Source organism: Hoplias malabaricus, chromosome 11, assembly GCF_029633855.1.
Source record: "Hoplias malabaricus isolate fHopMal1 chromosome 11, fHopMal1.hap1, whole genome shotgun sequence".
NCBI lineage: Eukaryota > Metazoa > Chordata > Actinopteri > Characiformes > Erythrinidae > Hoplias > Hoplias malabaricus.
Genome location: NC_089810.1, coordinates 10,585,035 through 10,603,964, shown reverse-complemented (window position 1 = coordinate 10,603,964; position 18,930 = coordinate 10,585,035). Strand labels below are relative to the sequence as shown.

At 39.7% G+C, this 18,930-nt stretch overlaps 1 protein-coding gene across 2 annotated transcripts in view; it reads left to right on the top strand.

The window, feature by feature from the left end:
- The window catches only part of ppp1r13l (protein phosphatase 1, regulatory subunit 13 like), a 27,913-nt gene extending 8,983 nt beyond the window's left edge, over positions 1 to 18,930 (top strand). For both annotated transcript variants that reach the window (XM_066684901.1, XM_066684900.1), the window contains 12 exons: positions 7,693 to 7,790; positions 8,022 to 8,137; positions 8,625 to 9,234; positions 9,376 to 9,468; positions 10,347 to 10,426; positions 11,114 to 11,492; positions 11,737 to 12,209; positions 12,579 to 12,719; positions 12,807 to 12,940; positions 13,035 to 13,201; positions 13,583 to 13,776; positions 15,122 to 18,930. In XM_066684901.1, coding sequence (XP_066540998.1) covers positions 7,754 to 7,790; positions 8,022 to 8,137; positions 8,625 to 9,234; positions 9,376 to 9,468; positions 10,347 to 10,426; positions 11,114 to 11,492; positions 11,737 to 12,209; positions 12,579 to 12,719; positions 12,807 to 12,940; positions 13,035 to 13,201; positions 13,583 to 13,776; positions 15,122 to 15,157 — 2,460 coding nt within the window. In that variant the 5' untranslated portion in view covers positions 7,693 to 7,753 and the 3' untranslated portion in view covers positions 15,158 to 18,930. The remainder of the gene's footprint in view (positions 1 to 7,692; positions 7,791 to 8,021; positions 8,138 to 8,624; positions 9,235 to 9,375; positions 9,469 to 10,346; positions 10,427 to 11,113; positions 11,493 to 11,736; positions 12,210 to 12,578; positions 12,720 to 12,806; positions 12,941 to 13,034; positions 13,202 to 13,582; positions 13,777 to 15,121) is intronic.

Genomic DNA, 18,930 nt, shown 5'->3' with positions numbered 1-18,930 from the left:
TTATTAATTTAGCAGTCAGAGACAGAAAGATATGTCAGGGAAAAAAACAGACATGGTCAATTGGGAGGAAAATAAAACTACAGAGGACCCCACCCCCAAGCCACCAGCTTTTTTACTATTTTATTATAAGGATTCATCATGAAATGACAGCTCTGGATTAAATTTGCTCCACTTTTATGTGTGGATGGTAAAAACATTGTGCACTGCAAATGAATACTGGATTACAATTGTACAGTTAGCCAAACCACACACACACTACAGATTCATACTAAAGTTAAATCACTCCAGAGTTATTGCTATCAAACTGGAAAACCTAGATATGTTATGAATATAAAATGAATTCAAATCATGCAGCCAATCAGGTTCGTACTGTATTAAAGTCATTTCAGTCACTTATTACTGTAAGACTGTGCAAATTACAAAGACTGCAGGTCCATACTGTATTGGAATCACCTACAAATATATTTGTTTATGTATATTTTATTGAATTGAAGACTGTAAAATACAACATAAAATGCAGATTCATACTGGATGGAATTAATGTTGGTTTACAGTTTAGTTATTTGCAACTTGTCTGGCTATGATTCATGCGTATAATATCTGATATTGTTTTAAAACATGTTCACTTTAATAATGGCAAGATGTTAAATGGATTTTGAAGATTTCTGTATTGTTTGGTGGGATAATGAGGTGAGTTTAAGATACCAGCTTTACTTGAATATTGTCCAAAGAAAGCAAGTGTTGAGGTTGAGAACTGTACCTGAGAAATAGTTTTTGGATAAACAACTGACTTCTCAGGAAACACTATGTTCGTGCAGTTAGGTGGGAGTGAGAAATGCTGAGTGACTAAATAATAGTTTATTGAATAGCTGCTGTCACACCCTGACAGCATTGTCTTAATCATTTGATCCTCCCTGACTTCCTGAATATAACAGCTCACTTTAACTGAGTTTAATGAAGCTGTGATTACAGTTCTGTTGATGCACGGTTTGTGCTTTCCTTGTAGAGAGTCCCATTACGAGGCCGAAATAGCAGAAATACAGCAAATAATTAATCAGGTTAAATGAGCTTAATAATGACATAAATGTAATCGTTTTTTTATAACCTTGATATCAGTCGGTGAGTTGATCATATTGTTTTTATTACCTCATATTTGACCCTACCGTATACTTATTAAAAAAGATGGATACCTTTTTTTTATCTTTAGATATGAAATCACTGATGGCTGGTAATTCATCCACAATGAATTTGATTTGAATTTGAACGAATGTTATCTATCATCAGTTGAAAGTCAATAAAACAGACTTTTTGCTGTTGGAAATTATTTTGGAATAATGCCCTTCCAGTGTAGAGCATTGTGTAACAAATATGTATCCGTTTTTTAAATAAAGTCAATACTGGATCCTATCTAGTCCAGACTCTAGGACCAGTGCACAATTAGATGTTTAGATTGTATTTTTGCATTTGCTAGAACAGCATGGAAAAAACACATTATTAAATAATTTTATTTAGGATGTACCAGTATGTATGTACATGTTTCTTGGTTGTATTATATGTTTATGTATTGATAATATACAAACTGGATTCCAAAAAAGTTGGGACACTAAACAAATTGTGAATAAAAACTGAATACAATGATGTGGAGATGGCAAATGTCAATATTTTATTCGTAATAGAACATAGATGACAGATCAAAAGTTTAATCTGAGTAAATGTAACATTTTAAAGGAAAAATATGTTGATTCAAAATTTCACAGTGTCAACAAATCCCCAAAAAGGCAATTTTTTACCATTGTGTGCCATCCCCCCTTCTTTTTACAACACTCAACAGACGTCTGGGGACAGAGGAGACCAGTTTCTCAAGTTTAGAAATAGGAATGCTCTCCCATTTATGTCTAATACAGGCCTCTAACTGTTCAATCGTCTTGGGCCTTCTTTGTCACACCTTCCTCTTTATGATGCGCCAAATGTTCTCTATAGGTGAAAAATCTGGACTGCAGACTGGCCATTTCAGTACCAGTGATGCAGGCTTCTGAACAGAGCGTTGATAACAACTTGGGTTATCCTTGTCCTCTCTGGTCCGAATGACATGGTGTCCCAGTGTTCCATAAAGAACTTCAAATCGGGACTCATCTGACCACAGAACAGTCTTCCATTTTGCCACACTCCATTTTAAAAGACCCCTGGCCCAGTGCAAACGTCTGAGCTTGTGGAGCTTGCTTAGAAATGGCTTCCTCTTTGCACTGCAGAGTTTCAGCTGGCAACGGCGGATGGCGTGGTGGATTGTGTTCACTGACAATGCTTTCTGGAAGTATTCCTGAGCCCATTCTGTAATTTCCTTGACAGTGGCATTCCTGTTTGAGGTGCAGTGACGTTGACACTGACACTTTGAGAAGCTCTTTTTATACCCAATCATGTTGTCAATTGACCTAATTAGTGTTAATTGGTCTTCCAGCTGTTCATTATATGCTCAATTTCCTTTTTCCAGCCACTTATTGCTATTTGTCCCAACTTTTTTGGGATTTGTTGACACTGGGAAATTAGGAATCAACATATTTTTCCTTTAAAATGTTACATTTACTCAGATTAAACTTTTGATCTGTCATCTATGTTCTGTTACGAATAAAATATTGACATTTGCCATCTCCACATCATTGCATTCAGTTTTTATTCACAATTTGTTTAGTGTCCCAACTTTTTTGGAATCCCGTTTGTAATATCATCTGGAGGGGAAACATTAGTAAAGAAAGGATGTTACTGTGACTGCCAAAACATCCAGGTGAGAAAGACCCAAGATAATGGCCCTTTCATAGACCATAGTTTCATAAACTTTCATAGAAGCCAACACATATTTCAAGACCTGCAATGACAGCCTCCTGATTTATGAAACTCTCATTTGACATTTACGTAAGAAGTGATCTGAGCCCAGCTGATAATGAATAGAAGTGATAGAAATGTATGATTTTTTCTAAAGGTCAGTGCCACAACTAGACAGAGTGGTTGACTATTCAAAAATATCTAGCCAAGAGCACATCTATGATAATCTGCAGTCAGGGGTGGAAATATAGTACAAACTATCCATCAATACTAATGTAATTAATTCAGCTAGTTAGAGCTAAGTGTGCCTTCCACATGGCAGATTTGTTTCAGTTCCAGATTAGAGGAACTATGTGCTGAACTCCAGTGAATTATAGCCTTTATAATTGGGTAATGTGCTGCATTCACATACTCGAGTAACATGATAAAAAGTGTCTGGCAAGTTCACAAATTTAAATGTGTATTGAAGTGGCCATGAAGTGTCTGTGTACGATTCCAACAATAAAGTCTGAATTCTGAGAATAATCTCAGAATAATTCTGAGAATAATCTTGGAATAATAGAGTAAAAAAGGTCTGTATAATTCCAAGAGTATAGTCAGTATATTTAGAGAAACACTGTTTGGTTATTATTTGTTATAAAGTGTAGACAGACAGACTCACAGTCTGTGCGCCATGAGTGAGATGTGAAAGAAGCTGTCAGTGAAGTGAACAAAATTGTTTATTAAATGCATCCATACGATGCATAGTTTATTGTGCGAGTCCGAGCCGTAACGTGATGGAGCCTCGTGGGCACGCCGGAGCTCCCTCTCAATACATCTTTTTATGACCATTAATTGTATCCTGTGAAACTACATCCCCTCTTCTGAATAAACAGGTTCTTACACTGATTCAGGGTTTAAATTATAATCACAATATTGTGCTGATGTGGAAGAGAATTAAGTATTTATTCCTGAAATCTGTATGACTTCAGCAACACACTGCATTCCTCAATTACACTGTGGTTGTATCTGCCCCATACGTGTAGTGAATAATTCCGAGAGTTTTCTCAGAATTCTGACTTTATTCTCTGAATTTTTTTTTTCTCTCTATGCCGTGGCCCTAAAACTCTATCGTAGTCTGTGTCACATTTTGTCATAACCGCTGAAAACAGTTGTATATGAGCGTATAGCTGATTCACTCACTGATCTGTAAAATGGTTTGAGTCTAACAGATGGTGTTTCAAACTGCTGAATGACGTTTATGACTGCATTGGCTGTATTTGCAGATGTTGAAGATTTTTTTTCTCTACTTGTACCAGAGGAATTGGTTTGAACTTGTCCAGTACGTCACCTGGCCAGTAAAACAGGACTCACTGCAATAGAGAAAAGCGGATCTGTCAGTCAGGACATGAGGCGGGCATTTTTATATTTGCTGCTCTTTAAATGTGTTTCTCACAGCATGGAAGGCTGGAGTGATGTCATGGCAATGTTTTCCAGCACCATGTGTTTTTGTGTACATCTGTGTGTGTGTGTGTTTCGGGAAATACGTGGTTGAAACTCGCCATTGAAACATAGGCCTGTTTAAACTCGAACACATTTCTGTTTCTGAAACCACAAAATGAGTGGATGCATGAGCTGGCTTTAGAAAGTGGAGTAATGCATTGGGTGAGGCAGAGAGAGAGAGAGAGAGAGATGGGGAAGAGAAATGAGAGACAAGGATAAAGGAAAGAAAATAGAGGGAGGGAGAGAAAATGAGAGAGAAACAAAGAGCAAGAAGCAGAGTGAATAAGGCAGATTTGGGTAAAGATTAATTGGTGATGAATAGAATCTCTTCTATTGGGGAGAGGAAAAAAAGTGCAGGCGAGAACAGACAAAGGAAAGAAGAAATGAGAGACGAGGAGCAGGATACAAAGAAAGGAAAATAGTGGCACAGAACAGGAGACACAGAGTGAGAGAGAGAGAGAGCCAGAGAGAATGAGTGAGTGTGGGTGAGAGAGAGACCTTTTAATGCTGAATAAAAAGAGCTGTAATTCACAGCTAGGTTGTACAAAAGCACCCTGACGAGAGGATTCCAGATACTGGAAAAGTGCCAGCAAACAGAAACAAGCTGAACCTGCCAAGACTTAAGTTGGGAGTAATAAAACAGTTGGGACTTAAATGCCACACAGAAAAGCCTGCTTTATCTAATCTATATGGTATGGTATGTTATCTTGAAGTTTAGCCTTTATTTGATGACAATAGGTCGCCTAACTTTACTGCACTTATGTAATTTGAAAACCGTGTCACTGGAAGATCTGGTATTGTAAATGCCAGAGAAGAATAGTGATATTGTTACATATATATTACTGGTAGGGTGTGTCATTCCAACATTTTTTGGGTTATTAGTGTCGTTATATACCCTTCATGTAATAATTTAATATATTCAAAATGTTATGTATTTAAAGAGATGAAATGACAATATAATTTACAGAACACCAGTGAAAATGAGCCCCTACCGATATTACAAAATAGCTTAAAGTAATATGTTTCGAGTCGCCCTGTGGGGAATGGCCCTGTGTGTTCCTGCCTTGCGCCTGGTGATTCCGTTTGGGCTCCGGACCCACCGCAACCCTGAATTACATAAGCGGTTACAGGCAATGAATGAATATGTTTTGAGTCAGAATTTGTGAAACCCTTTGTGCAAACATTATTCTCTGACATTTGACCTCAGGTGTTTAGGAATGTGAAAAGAATAGCACTGAGTTTTAACTGAACTTTAAATAATCCAGGAGTCTACAATTTACATTTGCAGATATTTTCTCAGACCTTTGTTTGGATATTTTTTAAAAACAAATCTGTATCAATGTTTAATTTATATATTTTATATATTGTCTGGCACCTACACCAATGCCTACATGTCAGCATGCATACTGAAGGTGGGTGTGGCTGCCTCCAGCTGGAAAGCTGAAAGGTTTATAAGGCTATCATAGTTTTCTCTGAAGACAGTAATAGCAGGGGGCAGTCAACAGTCTCTCACCACAGTCCAGTGTTCAGAACATGGCCTGACAGTAATAAAGAGGCCGAGGATTTAGAGGAACTGTTTGATGTGCAGTAGTTAGTGCTACCAAACTTTACATGTAGTCAGAGATGAATGAGACATTTCATATAATACACTCTCAAAACAAAACAAAAAAAAAAGGTAGATTAGTGTCACTAAAAGTACAAACAGTGTAAATTTACATTTAAAGGTACAACATGGATCTTAAAGTCTACTTTTAAAGTTCTTTAAAGGTACATTACATTCTCTTCAGAATGTGAATTGGCTTTGTCTTATTGGAAAAAAACAAGGTCTTTCAAGAAAATACATTCTCTGGATGGTAGCATGTTGCTCCAAATCCCTTATATACGGTTTAAGACTGGAATGGGAACGCAGATTTTGTATCATAGTCTATTTTATCATATCCACTGATCATACAGGAGTTCTACAAATACAGACGTAATCCAGCTGTTTCTCTGCATACTTCCTTATCCCTATTCCACTCTGTTGTTCAATGGTCAGGACCACTACAGAGCAGGTATTATTTGGGTGATGCATGATTCTCAGCACTGCAGTGACACTGAGCGTCATGTCACACATGTGTTGATAATTAAAATATCTGTTTTTTGTGTAGCATTGGTGTGTTCTCCCTGTGTCTGCGTGGGTTTCCTCCGGGTGCTCCAGTTTCCTCCCACAGTCCAAAAACACCCATTGGTAGATGTTTTGGCGACTCGAAAGTGTCTGTAGGTGTGAGTTTGTGAGTGAATGTTGTGTGTATGTGTGTGTTGCCCTGTGAAAGACTGGCGCCCCCTCCAGGGTGTATTCCCACCTTGCGTGACCCTGAACTGGATAAGCGCTTACAGATAATGAATGCATGTCATGGTTTTAGCTTCTGATACACATATGAGTTAATTGAAAGTGAACTTTCAAGGCCTGCTTGCCTCTTTGCCTAACATGGGAAGATCAAAAGAGATCACCAAGCACCAGAGAAGAATTGTGGACCTCTCCTTGGGAGCAGTATCCATGTAGATACCATGTTATTGCATGTTATATCATAGGCAAGTTTGAACATCTTGGGACCATGCAGCCTTTATCCATTACAGGATGGAGATGTGTTCTGTCTTTGGTGTAAAAAATACAAACCAATCCAAGAACAACAGCAAAAGATCTTGTAAAGATGCTGGAAGAAATTTGTACAACAGTAAATATATAAACAATAAAACGTGCCTCTTGGTGATGACCCATAAGGCTGTTCAGCAATGAAGAAGCCACTGCTGCAAGCCACCTTAAAAAAGCAAGGTTACAGGTTGTAATTGTACATGGGAGTACATTTGTTATCGGTTGGGTTGAGAGTGTGAGGGTAAAACAGAATTCCAAAGTATTATTAAAGTTGCTACTGAAGTCGTTGATAATGAAGGTGATATATTTAAATGATGATGTGGACAGTTTCTTATAAAAGTCAAATGCAATTAAGGGTGGTCCCATTTAAACAAGAAGAAGCACCACCTCTTTTTTAATATAATTGTTATTATGCTCACAGCAGGGAGTTAAACTGCTCTGCCTGCTACTGCAAGCTGATTAAACCCCATCAAGCCTCAGTTTAATGCACCTAATTGTAAAAATGTGTGGTTAACTATTAAAAGCTGTAAATTCAGCCACTTTAAAGTGCACCTATTGAATGAACCAAACCATTAAAAAAATTACACAAAGTGTGTACAGGATTGCAGCTGCTAGCTGCACTGGGAAGAGTATATACTCGTAAGGACCTGTGTGTTGCAAGCTGTCACTGCTGCAAAGTAAGATAAATAACCAATTAATACCCAGAGCATGCATGTACAGGTTTTTTGTAATGTTGTAAATGTTTTTGTATCATCTTCCAGGAAGTGTGCTAAATAACACAAAAGCTCTACAGTACGTGTCCAAGTGTAAAAACCAGTCAACATGAGCTCCCAAGGTTCCTTTGGCAGCAGCATGCTGTGTGAGTATCACCCAATCTGAAGTCCATATTTGCCCTTATTCCAGGCAGAATAAACATGTTGCAGCGAGTTTAATTGTGTCATGCCAGAGACTTTTTTGATGTTGAATTAGGTGGAAGTCACGTGGTTACATACCAGTCCTGGGCTGTAATGGCCTTATTTTCTGTTAAAAGCTTTATTACTCTTTACATTTGTGCTCTTGTGTGTTTATCTGTCTGTTTATCTGTTTACAGTTCAGACCATGAATGATGACTTAAATGCATCCTTAGCCACAGCAGATGAACTTTCTCGTGAGTTTAGTTCTCTCCTGCAGGAGATGAACTCCGCTCCCCAGAGTTCTACAAAACAGGTAGCAGACATACAACCATTTTTTTGTTATTATTTTTGGCTTATTTTAACATGCATTTAATACAGACGTGTGACTTATGTCCAAATATTTTTAGACACTTCTGATTAGCGAATGCAACTACTTTAATGTGCACTCATTGCTGATCAACACTAAACTGTGCACTTTTAAAATCTTCATTGACCAATAGAAAGGTTTGCTGGGTTGGAACTATGTTGATGGGGCACCATCAATTACATTTTTGATGAAGTAACATCACTTTTATGAGCAGAACTAATCACCCAACATCAGTATGCAGTAACATAAGTAATGCAGCAATGTTCTCATACATACTCCCAGAAGAATAGAGGCTGTTATTACAGATAAGTGGGGATCAATTACTTTAAACTGCCTTTTAATTTGAAAAAAGTTGATCAACAAGTGTCTATAAATATATGGCAATGTAGTGTTTAGTGTTGTGTGTAACCAAATTTTTGTTTACATATGGTAGGACTCCAGCTCCACATCCAAGGCCAACACCAGAAGTGCACCTAGTGGCGGCAGCAGCAGCAAAAATGGGGTTGGCATTAGTGGCACTAGTGTTGGGGGCAGTGTGTCAAGCTCCTCTGGCACTATGAGCAGCAAAGCCACAATGTCCCTCCCCCAAACCTCAACCACCTTTGTGTTTACAGAGCCTAGCACTCATTCAGTGGACTTCACCAGCAGCAGAAACCAATCCTATTCCTCTGGATCTCCCCAGAGTCCCCAGCCCAACTCATACACCACTCCCCAGGCCCGCAGAATCCAGGGTCATCTGACTCCCCCAAACCTGTCCCCACACACCCAGCGGCGAGCCTCCCCCACTCCCATGAGGTCACACGAGAGAAGCCTGAGCGGGTCGTTCACCTACCCAGAGCTGCTCAGCCCTGTGCCCAGTCACAAACATGACCTCCATTCAGCTCCAAGCATGCTGCAATACACAACCAATCCCATGGCTATGTATGATTCATCTGCTTCTGGACGCAGGTCTCCAAGGTTTGACCGTGTCCCCTCTCCCAGTCCTTTAAGCCAACCAGCTGCAAGCACACTGCCAAGGACCTTCGCACCATTCAAAGGTTCAGGTGAGTGTGCAAAATAATTTTAGTTTGAATGTTAGAAAAAGTTATATGAAATAGAACATAAAATTAAAGTTCCTTTACCTCTCTTCTTCAGTCCCTTATTAAATCTCTCTCTCTCTCTCTCTCTCTCTCTCTCTCTCTCAGATGAGAGCATTCAGAAACAGAGGAGTCATGCTAAGTGGAATGAAACAGATCTTGATGTCTCATACGAGAAAAAACCACACCACACTTATGACAGTGAGTTCATAGCAACACATGATACATAATCCTCCTTGCACTGTACTGTAATATATATATCAACAAAACATGACCATCCCCTCAGTGCTGGATCATTCTCAGTGCTGATATCAAAATGTTGGTGGTGTGTTAGTGTGTGTTGTGCTCGTACAAGTGTATCAGGCAATGCAGTACTGCTGGAGTATTAAAAAGACTCAAAGTTTGGTCCACCAACCGAAAATATCCAGCCAATAGCTTCTATTGACCACTGATGATGTACTAGAGCAAGACCAACACAAACTGATAAGCTACTGTCTCTTACAACAAGATATGTATGTCTAACAGAGTGGACAGTGGACTCCAGCAGCACTTCTGTGTTCAATCCCCTGAGATTTTATTGCCATTACAATTCAGCACACCAAACACGAATATGGAAATGAGCTGTGCCTACTTTTGGAGGGGGACCATCATATTGTTTATCTATGACACGGTTGTATTCACATAAAACAGATGATGACAGCTGATCAAGATTAGTTATGATTGGTGGCTCACTGTGCACATAGATACTGGATGTATCTCATTAGCAACACAACTCTGTGTATTAAATCACCCTTAAATTGGAGTAATTTATGTGATATCAGAGAGATTTTTCTTTTGATATCATGCAGCAAGAATGTTGAACCATGGCGTGTTTAATTGAATTAGCCCTACTCGACATTACACATTCTTTGTCTATTGCACAAGCGTATATCACCATGATGTTGCTCCAGCAGAGTGCTGTACTACTCTTGACCCAGTCTGAGATAAACTGAGCCTAAGATAAGCTCTGACTCACCAAGGTCAACAACAGGCCAGCAGAGCGTACACTCACTCTTCACTCTCCCTTCCTCCCATTCCAGAGAATGAGTGGATCCGGCCTTCTATACCCAACAGCAACTGGAGAGAGTCCAACCTGGACTCACCCGGTACATCCAGAAAGGTTTGTTTGTGTGTGTGTGTGTGTGTGTGTGTGTGTGTGTGTGTGTGTGTGTGTGTGTGTGTGTGTGTGTGTGTGTGTGTGTGTGTGTGTGTGTGTGTGTGTGTGTGTGTGTGTGTGTGTGTGTGTGTGTGTGTGTGTGTGTGTGTGTGTGTGTGTGTGTGTGTGTGTGTGTGTGTGTGTGTGTGTGCCTTTGTACATATTTGGTTAAGCTCCAGCAGAATAATACAATGGCATGTTTTATTCTGCTTTTCGTTCAGATTTCAAAATTGGATAACATTTACTTGGAACCTAGGGTCTTAATAACAAATGCATAAGCATTGAAAATATATGTAAATTCAAACTTGGAAAAACTTGAGAAATTTATATATATAGCTTCCAAAAAAGTATTAACAACTATTTTTTGACATGTAGTTACCATAAGTTTTAAGGGTTCGCAATAGAAAACAGGTCTGATGACCATAACTAGACACAATTTTCAAGGATTTAATATCACAATAAAATTATTATTTAAATTAATGTAAACCATTTAATTGAGATTTGAGTCTAAATGTATAAAATTACTTCATTTGGGAGTGTGTAAAATTTACACCAAATGTAAGAGTCATTTTAAGGTTTAGTTGTGAACCTAGCAGAGAGAATTTAGATACTTGTTATAACTGAATTTTTCTTTATCCTTATCTTTTTTAGGAACCCCTTGTCCATAATCTCCAACCAGCTCATGGCTCATTGTCTAGAACTGCCCGCATCTCCATACCCCCTGACCAACTCTCACCCACGCAGTCTCCCTATTCACCTCAGCCCATAATTTCTCGCATCTCCATCCCTCCCTCCTCCTCTGGGCTCCGGCAGCACAGACCCATCCCTCTCTCGGTCATTATGAGGCTGCAGAACCCCTATTATGCTGCGGCTACTCGTTATCCTCAGGGCCTCCTGGAGGGAGAACAGGACCCCAGCCAGTATCACCAACCTGCACCACCACCACCACCACCACCACTGCCCAGAGAGTATCTTTACCAGTTTCAGGCCCAGGGTCCAGAACAGAGACAAAGTCCTTACTCTGGAGAAGGTATTGAACACAGCAATTATAGCTAGTAATTATTCACGTATCAAAAATCTAAATATGTGCATACATGAATAGGGTACTGAAAATCTCAAATTAATTAATTATAATAGTAAAAATAATTGATCAAGTGCTCTTTTAAATTGATCATTTTTAGAACTTCATCTAAAAATCTAAATATATAAACTACTTATAAATATGTATATAATTATTGTACAGTAACATGGTTTTCTCTCTCTCTCTCTCTCAGTTCTCAGCTCATCTGATGTGGACGCAGAGGTGGAGAGAATAATCACAATGAAGCTTCCTGCCATCCAGGAAGTCTCAGTGCCATCTGCAGGGCAAAGCAAAGAGCCAAAGTTGGAGGTCAGCACAGAAGACCCTGAGCCTCCACGGCCCCTCAGCCCCACACGCCTGCAGCCTGTGGTGGCCCCTGAGGTCCCGGTGGTTCCTAACATGGAGGAGTTACTCCGGCTACGAGCGGAAATTCCCAGAGCTCTGAAGAAGCGTGGCTCTGTGGACCAGGCTCTGACACTGAAGAAGCTGCCCATCAGACAGCCCAACCAGTACAAACAGATGATCAAAAAATTATTCGGCAGGAAGGGCCCTCAGCTAAAGGGAGAGATTGAGAGTGAGAACAGCTCCTCTGAGGGAGAAGAAAGCATTACACCCCTCACACCAATCCCAGCACCAATAACTAACACCGGCACAGCTCAGCAGAAGGTAGGAGCACTGTGAGTCATATTTAAAGAAGGAATTGGGAGATTCTTCCAAATTTCTGCACAATTCAGTGGTTTAGAGGTCAAGTCATGACATGTTCGGCTCTGTAGAAGCGTACACTGTTGGGATTGTTTACTGTGGTGGTCTCGATTAAGGAATGAATGAATGAAAATCAAAATGTCTATTCAGATCATTTGTATTGGTCCATGCATCGTGGCATGTTAATGAACCACAAATGGGTTCTCAGTTACTGTTTATTCAAATTGTGCAGTGACATAAAGAATCAAAAAATGGAGATAGTGGTTATTATTTTGTTTTTTTATTTCATGTATTTTTTTAGAGAACTTGCTATGTGTGTGTTGTGTGTGCCAGGGTCTTCATTCTATCCTGCGGAAGTCCAGGGTGGCTGGAATTAAGGCTGCAATCCATAGAGCGCGTCTAAGTCCCTTGGTGCTGCTACTGGATGGAGCACTGGTCGGAGAGCTGGAGACAGTGCAAAAGGCAGTGCAAGAGGTCCGTCACAAACCTGCCACTGTAATGCAGAACAGTTGTGCTTAAAATGTATGGTATTCATATGTAATATATGATCTTTCTCAATAGATGAGTGACCCAAGTCAGCCAAACGACGAAGGCATCACTGCCCTCCATAATGCTATATGTGGTGGGCACTATGCCGTAGTGGAGTTCCTTGTGAGGGTCGGTGCTAACGTCAGTGCCCCAGACAGCCACGGCTGGTCAGTCTCACACCTTCACTCTTTGCATGTGGGTGTATTTAGAAGTAGAGTCTGAGTGTACATCTGACTTCACTGTCTCGGTGGCTGTGTGTAGGACCCCTTTGCACTGTGCTGCTAGCTGTAACGACCGCGCCCTGTGTGAGTTTCTGGTTCGTAATGGAGCTGCTGTGATGGCAGTGACGGAGAGTGATGGAGCCACTGCAGCACAGAAGTGTGACCCATTCGCTGTTGGCTACGAGGAGTGTGAGAGTTTCCTCAGAGGTGAGAGGTTAGGGCTTTACCTCAGCACGTAAACAGGTCAAAATCCTAAGGAAAAGAGTCACAAACTGGCCACATGTGAACAGAGAAGCCAATGTTTATTTTTCACATAGACAGTAAAGTGATTTGCAAAAAACCCATCATACTCCCGTCTACCAAGCAAGCACTTTATCTGATGAAGCCACACTGCTTCCCTCTCTGAGCAGACTTCACCCGCGCCAACACTTATTGACTCACCCATATTTATGTGTGTTATCCCATGCCTGTCTGGCATGTGTGTTTGTACGTGTAAAGATTTAACACTCGTCGACACTCTCAGTGTTAATGCAACAATAATGGTGCTTTAATATTAATACATTTATCTGTATGTGTGTTTTGCATCAGGAGTGGAGGAGGCAATGGGGGTGGAGAACAGTGGAGTTCTCTATGCTCTGTGGAGTTACTCAGCGCAGGCTCAGGATGAGCTGAGCTTTAAAGAGGGAGACATGGTCACCATTCTCCAGAAACCTGAGGGAGTGGACTGGTGGTGGGCGTCACTCTGTGGGAGAGAGGGCTTTGTCCCAAACAACTACTTTGGGGTTAGTGGACTTAAATCAGTGCTTTAGCTTTATTTAGAAATACCTTTCTGTAACATTTTTATCATTTAGTTAGTGAACACACATGATTTTTAATGCAGCTGTGGTAGTGGATTTATCAGTTAACAAAGAATTAATAATAGATTAGTATAGTTTATAATGATAATGATGAGATAAAATGTAGAGTTTATGATACATATTGATCAATAAGCCACTTAATATCACAAGGTATTTTCTCAATATTTATGCACAACAGTATTTTTATTTCTTTTAAAATTTGGGAAAAAGACTAAAAATGAAAATGTTCCCCGACCTGATAATATACCGTTAGAGTAGCTACATTTAAATATGACAAAGTATGATCTGATTCTAATGAAAAAGTTCAGTGTTGTCAGAAATTTACAGTGATACCTCAACCCTGCACTATAGATAAAATGTATCATTTTAACTGGAAAATTCACTGGACGTAGTGTAAGAGTTTTTTATATTGCCATATAACTCAGGCTTAAATGTGTCTAATTTTTATTTTGGAGCTTACGTCTTAATAATGGCACTGGCAAGGACTGTGTTGGCCATATGTCATGAACCAGGCTTAACTTGGGTTATGGCAGGTGTTGTATGGGCCATGTCTGTTTGGCTCAGATTTGTTGTATAACACACCTGACATCTGGAACATATAATGTAAACCTGTGGCCATAAGAGAACTGCAGATGTGCCACATTTGGGCCAAACATTCATTGCTATCTGGGTTGTATATGTGTCGCAGTCACACAGCTCCAGGGACCTGGAGGTTGTAGGTTCGAACCCCGCTCCGGGTGACTGTCTGTGAGGAGTGTGTTCTCCCTGTGTCAGCATGGGTTTCCTCCAGGTGCTCTGGTTTCCTCCCACGGTCCAGCAACACACGTAGCTAGGTGGATTGGCTCCTTTAAAAAGTGTCCCTAGGTGTGTGTGTGACTGGCGCCTCCTCCAGGGTGTGTCCCTGCCTTGTGCCCAACGATTCAGGGTAGGCTCTGGACTCACCGCGATCGTGACCTGGATAAGCGTTTACAGACAATGAATGAATGTATCATTCATTAATGCCTGACAGAAAAAATGGAACATCACTGGTACATTTTTACAAGCTTACAGCTGACATTTACTTTTTATGGGTGGGGAAAAAATGTACTAAAGTTGCATAGCTGTCTTTCACCCTGTAGTTAAAAACGGGACTCGAGGAATCAAGTTTGACAGCATCTGTGCTTTGGAGTGTTTAGTTGAAAAGCAGCGTGTTGAGGCAAACGCTGTCTTATGGAGATATTTAAAAGACATGTTTTCAAAGTGTTTAATTTTATCCATTTGTCTCCTTTAGCTTTTCCCAAAGGTGCGGCCCAGGACTCTCTGCTAAAGGACAGCTCTCCCCCACAGGAAGATCCCTTCTATTACAACTTAACAACATTTAACCTGTTAAATAACTAACAGGTAAACGACTCTGACCAGTGTGTGGATAACCTAAGGACTTTTCTAATGATGTTAAATAGATACCAATGTAAAAAAAAAAAAGAGAGAGAGAGAGAGAGAGATCATGTACTGAATGTTATGTGTTTTTGTATTATTTTGGCTGTAGGACACTGTAGTTGCATTTATATGGTAACTCACTTTGATTGTAATGGTAATATTAGCATTTGTCTTTCTTTTATGAACCCCTCACTTCCGTGTTCGTGCGACTCATTGATTATCAGGAATGCCTAATTTATTTGTAATCAGCAAATGTGGTTTTGAAGTAATGAATTAAGCACAATAATCACTTATTTACATTTAAAGACACTATAAAAACATGGGACGGTATGTGGAAATGCATGGGTGAAATATTAAAAAATAGTGTTTTGTCCTCGTTCTAACTGACGTATAAATTATTTAAGCAAATCTAATGCTTATATCATTGTGTCTCACTGTTCTAACTGAGGGTTCACTGTCCTGGCAGCCAAATTCACAGTATTGCTTATGTGCCAGATTTGTCTGAATTGGTTTTATTTTTGTATATGTTTTATATGACAATTCCAAAATGTCCTCATAACGAAACCATAAAGACTAGCTTGATTGAAAAATGCTTCGTCCCACAGAGGAAAGTCACGGTTGTTTTTAGTGGTGGTAAAACCAGACATCCAAAAAAAAATGGAAGTCATGAAGAGTTACATAGGAAATATGGTGCATTATTAATTATAGATATTAGATGTTTACCTTGGGTTTACCTTGGGTTTTTTTTTTGTCACTCTAAAATATTTGAACAATTTAACTGCACATAAATCATTTTTAGTATTTACGTTTAATGACTTACGTGACATTACCTGTCTCTGTTTGTTCATGAGTGTGTTATTCTTTCATCTCGCACTCAACCATTCACGTTAACTCTAGTCTGGATTTTGGAAGAATGACTGTTGTGATTTAAAGCTGATTATTATGTGTCTATTAATATATAATAAGACTGCCGTGTGATGTATGTTCAAGGTATTCCAGACCGTTTGTGTGTGTGTTGGGGTGTGTGGGTTTGTTCATGGAGCTGACTTAGACTCTTACAAAAATGTGTGTTCTCGCTTGTTAACAGGATATTAATTGAATGTGTTAATTGTGCTGTTGTGCAATACTAAACTACAGATATAAACGAGTCAATCACTTGTGATATATTTCTATGCATGCATCTTTGGGAATCCATGTAGTTTTATTACAGACTGAGGTGTGCCTGTACAATTGCAGGAATGTTCTTTTCAAGTCAAAGGACAATAAAGAAAATGAAACCAAAGAACAGCAACAAGAAATTAATAAAGCACACTTTGTGAACAGCAAAGCAAATAAAGGATTATATATCGGGTATTAGTGAGTCCAAAGAATAAGCTGTAGATGAGTGAGCGGAGCTAAGAGAAGCTGAAACTGGGAATCAGTTTGTGTTTATTTAACAGTAGATTAGCATTTCTTGAAGGAAATACAGTGTGTGAGAAACTGTGAGTGTCATTGCGTTTGCACCCAAACATGAACGCTTATTACAGCAGAGACACATACTTCAGACATGGAAAAGCAGAAGCACACTGTTCAGACATAGGGTCCATGATGCTGCCAAGTTTGTGAGTCTGTGTCTATTGTCTGAGAGTGAATGTGTGGAAGAAGCAGCTTGTGGCAGTTCAATTTGAATGTGTTTAATATTTTTGCTAGTGAGGTGTAATAATCTCTTTTAAATGAATGGGGAATTCCCTGTTCCATTAAATTTTCCTCATTACAAACGCTCAAAACTTGGACAGTAATCTAATGACATTATCTGTGTAGGGCGGCACGGTGGCGTAGCAGGAAGTGACCTGGAGGTGGTGGGTTCGATTCCCGTTCCGGGTGACTGTCTGTGAGGGATTTGGCATGTTCTCCCGTGTCTGCTTGGTTTTCCTCCCACAGTTCAGAAACACGTTGGTAGTTGGATTGGTGACTCAAAAGTGTCCATAGGTGTGAATGATTGTGTCACCCTGTGAAGGACTGGCGCCCCCTCCAGGGTGTGTTCCTGCCTTGCGCCCAGTGATTCCTGGTAGGCTTCAGACCCACTGCGACCATGAACTGGATAAGGATTAACAGATTTTTATGTAAAAACTGCAGATTAAACTAGATCCTAAAACATAGGAACGTTTTGGAAAGGCTGCTCACGCCAATTACACTGAGCTCTGGATTCAAAAATACTAGAGCAGTCTGAAATTTTGGCTAAACGTTTATGGATACATTTCAATGCATTCCTATGGGAGTGTTTTTTATCAATTAATGCATTTTAAAACTAATTTATTTAAAACAACAATTACAGTCAGGCGGCACAGTGGTGCAGCAGGTAGTGTCGCTGTCACACAGCTCCAGGGACCTGGAGGTTGTGGGTTTGAGTCCTGCTCTGGGTGAATGTCTGTGAGGAGTTTGGTCTGTTTTCCCTGTGTCCGCGTGGGTTTCCTCCCACGGTCCAACAACACACATTGGTAGGTGGATTGGCTACTGTGTGTGTGTGTTGCCCTGTGAAGGACTGGCGCCCCCTCCTTCATTGCACCCAATGATTCCAGGTAGGCTCTGGACCCACTGTGACCCTGAACTGAACATAATGAATGAATGAATGAAAAATTACAGTCACCTCTGAAAATATATAACACTTCTCCTTGCTGAATCCTTTGAAATACAGTTTAAAATAAGCAGCTTTGTATGTATATTCATCCTTTCAGAAAACTGGAGACATTTAATAATTTGAGGGGAAGGGAAAGAATGAAAAGTGGGAGGGAGAGAAAGTGAATGGTAAAGAGAAGAGTGAGGAGTCAGACAAGAAATGTCAGGCTCAGAAGATTGAGAAGGGAGAGGGAGAGGTAAGTGTGACAGGGCAAGAATGAAGAGGGAGAGGTCCCCCTGAGGGCAAAGGGTGAGGCGAAGTGGGGGAGGACAATTTTAAAGCAGAGTAGGAGGGAGAGGAAAGAGTGAAGGATGAGGAATGAGGGAGAGATTAAGTTAGAGAGGGAAATAAAATGAGGTTTGACAGTTAGAGAGAAGATGGGTAGTGTGTGGGCTGTGACACTTTATGACCTATTGATGGCAGTTAGAATAAATCCCTAAACATTCTGCCATTTACTTTTTTGATGATTTTTCGTGTTTAAATATAAATGTATTAAAAATTACAAATCCAGTTTTTACTTTGTGGTTTAGCCTGTACTAATTATACTAATAAAAAAACGAAGAATAAGAATAAGATATTAAAAGAAGTATGAGTAATAATGGTGATTTTTAAGCGATGTAATGATAACTTATATGATGTACATTTTACTGTAAACTACACATTTAATAACCGGATGCTTTTTCAAAAATTTCCCGCAGATGGCAGCACTGCCTCATTTCCTCTTGCCTTTTACCCCGGTTCCTCAGCCCTTGGATTTTAGTAATTAAAATTACATTTTCAGTCTAAAAAAAAGAGATGAATTTACTTAATTTTACTGATCCCAAAGTGGGCCCAGAAGATGATTATAAATCTAATATTCATTTTTATGTTTTTGACTCATGACTTTCTGTAAGCTGTTTACTGTTGTGTGGAGGAACACATGATTTTATCCATATTTAATTCATCAATTACCCTGCTTCATTTTGCATGTGTGTGTGTGTGTGTAATAAAAGCAATTGCAAGCTTGT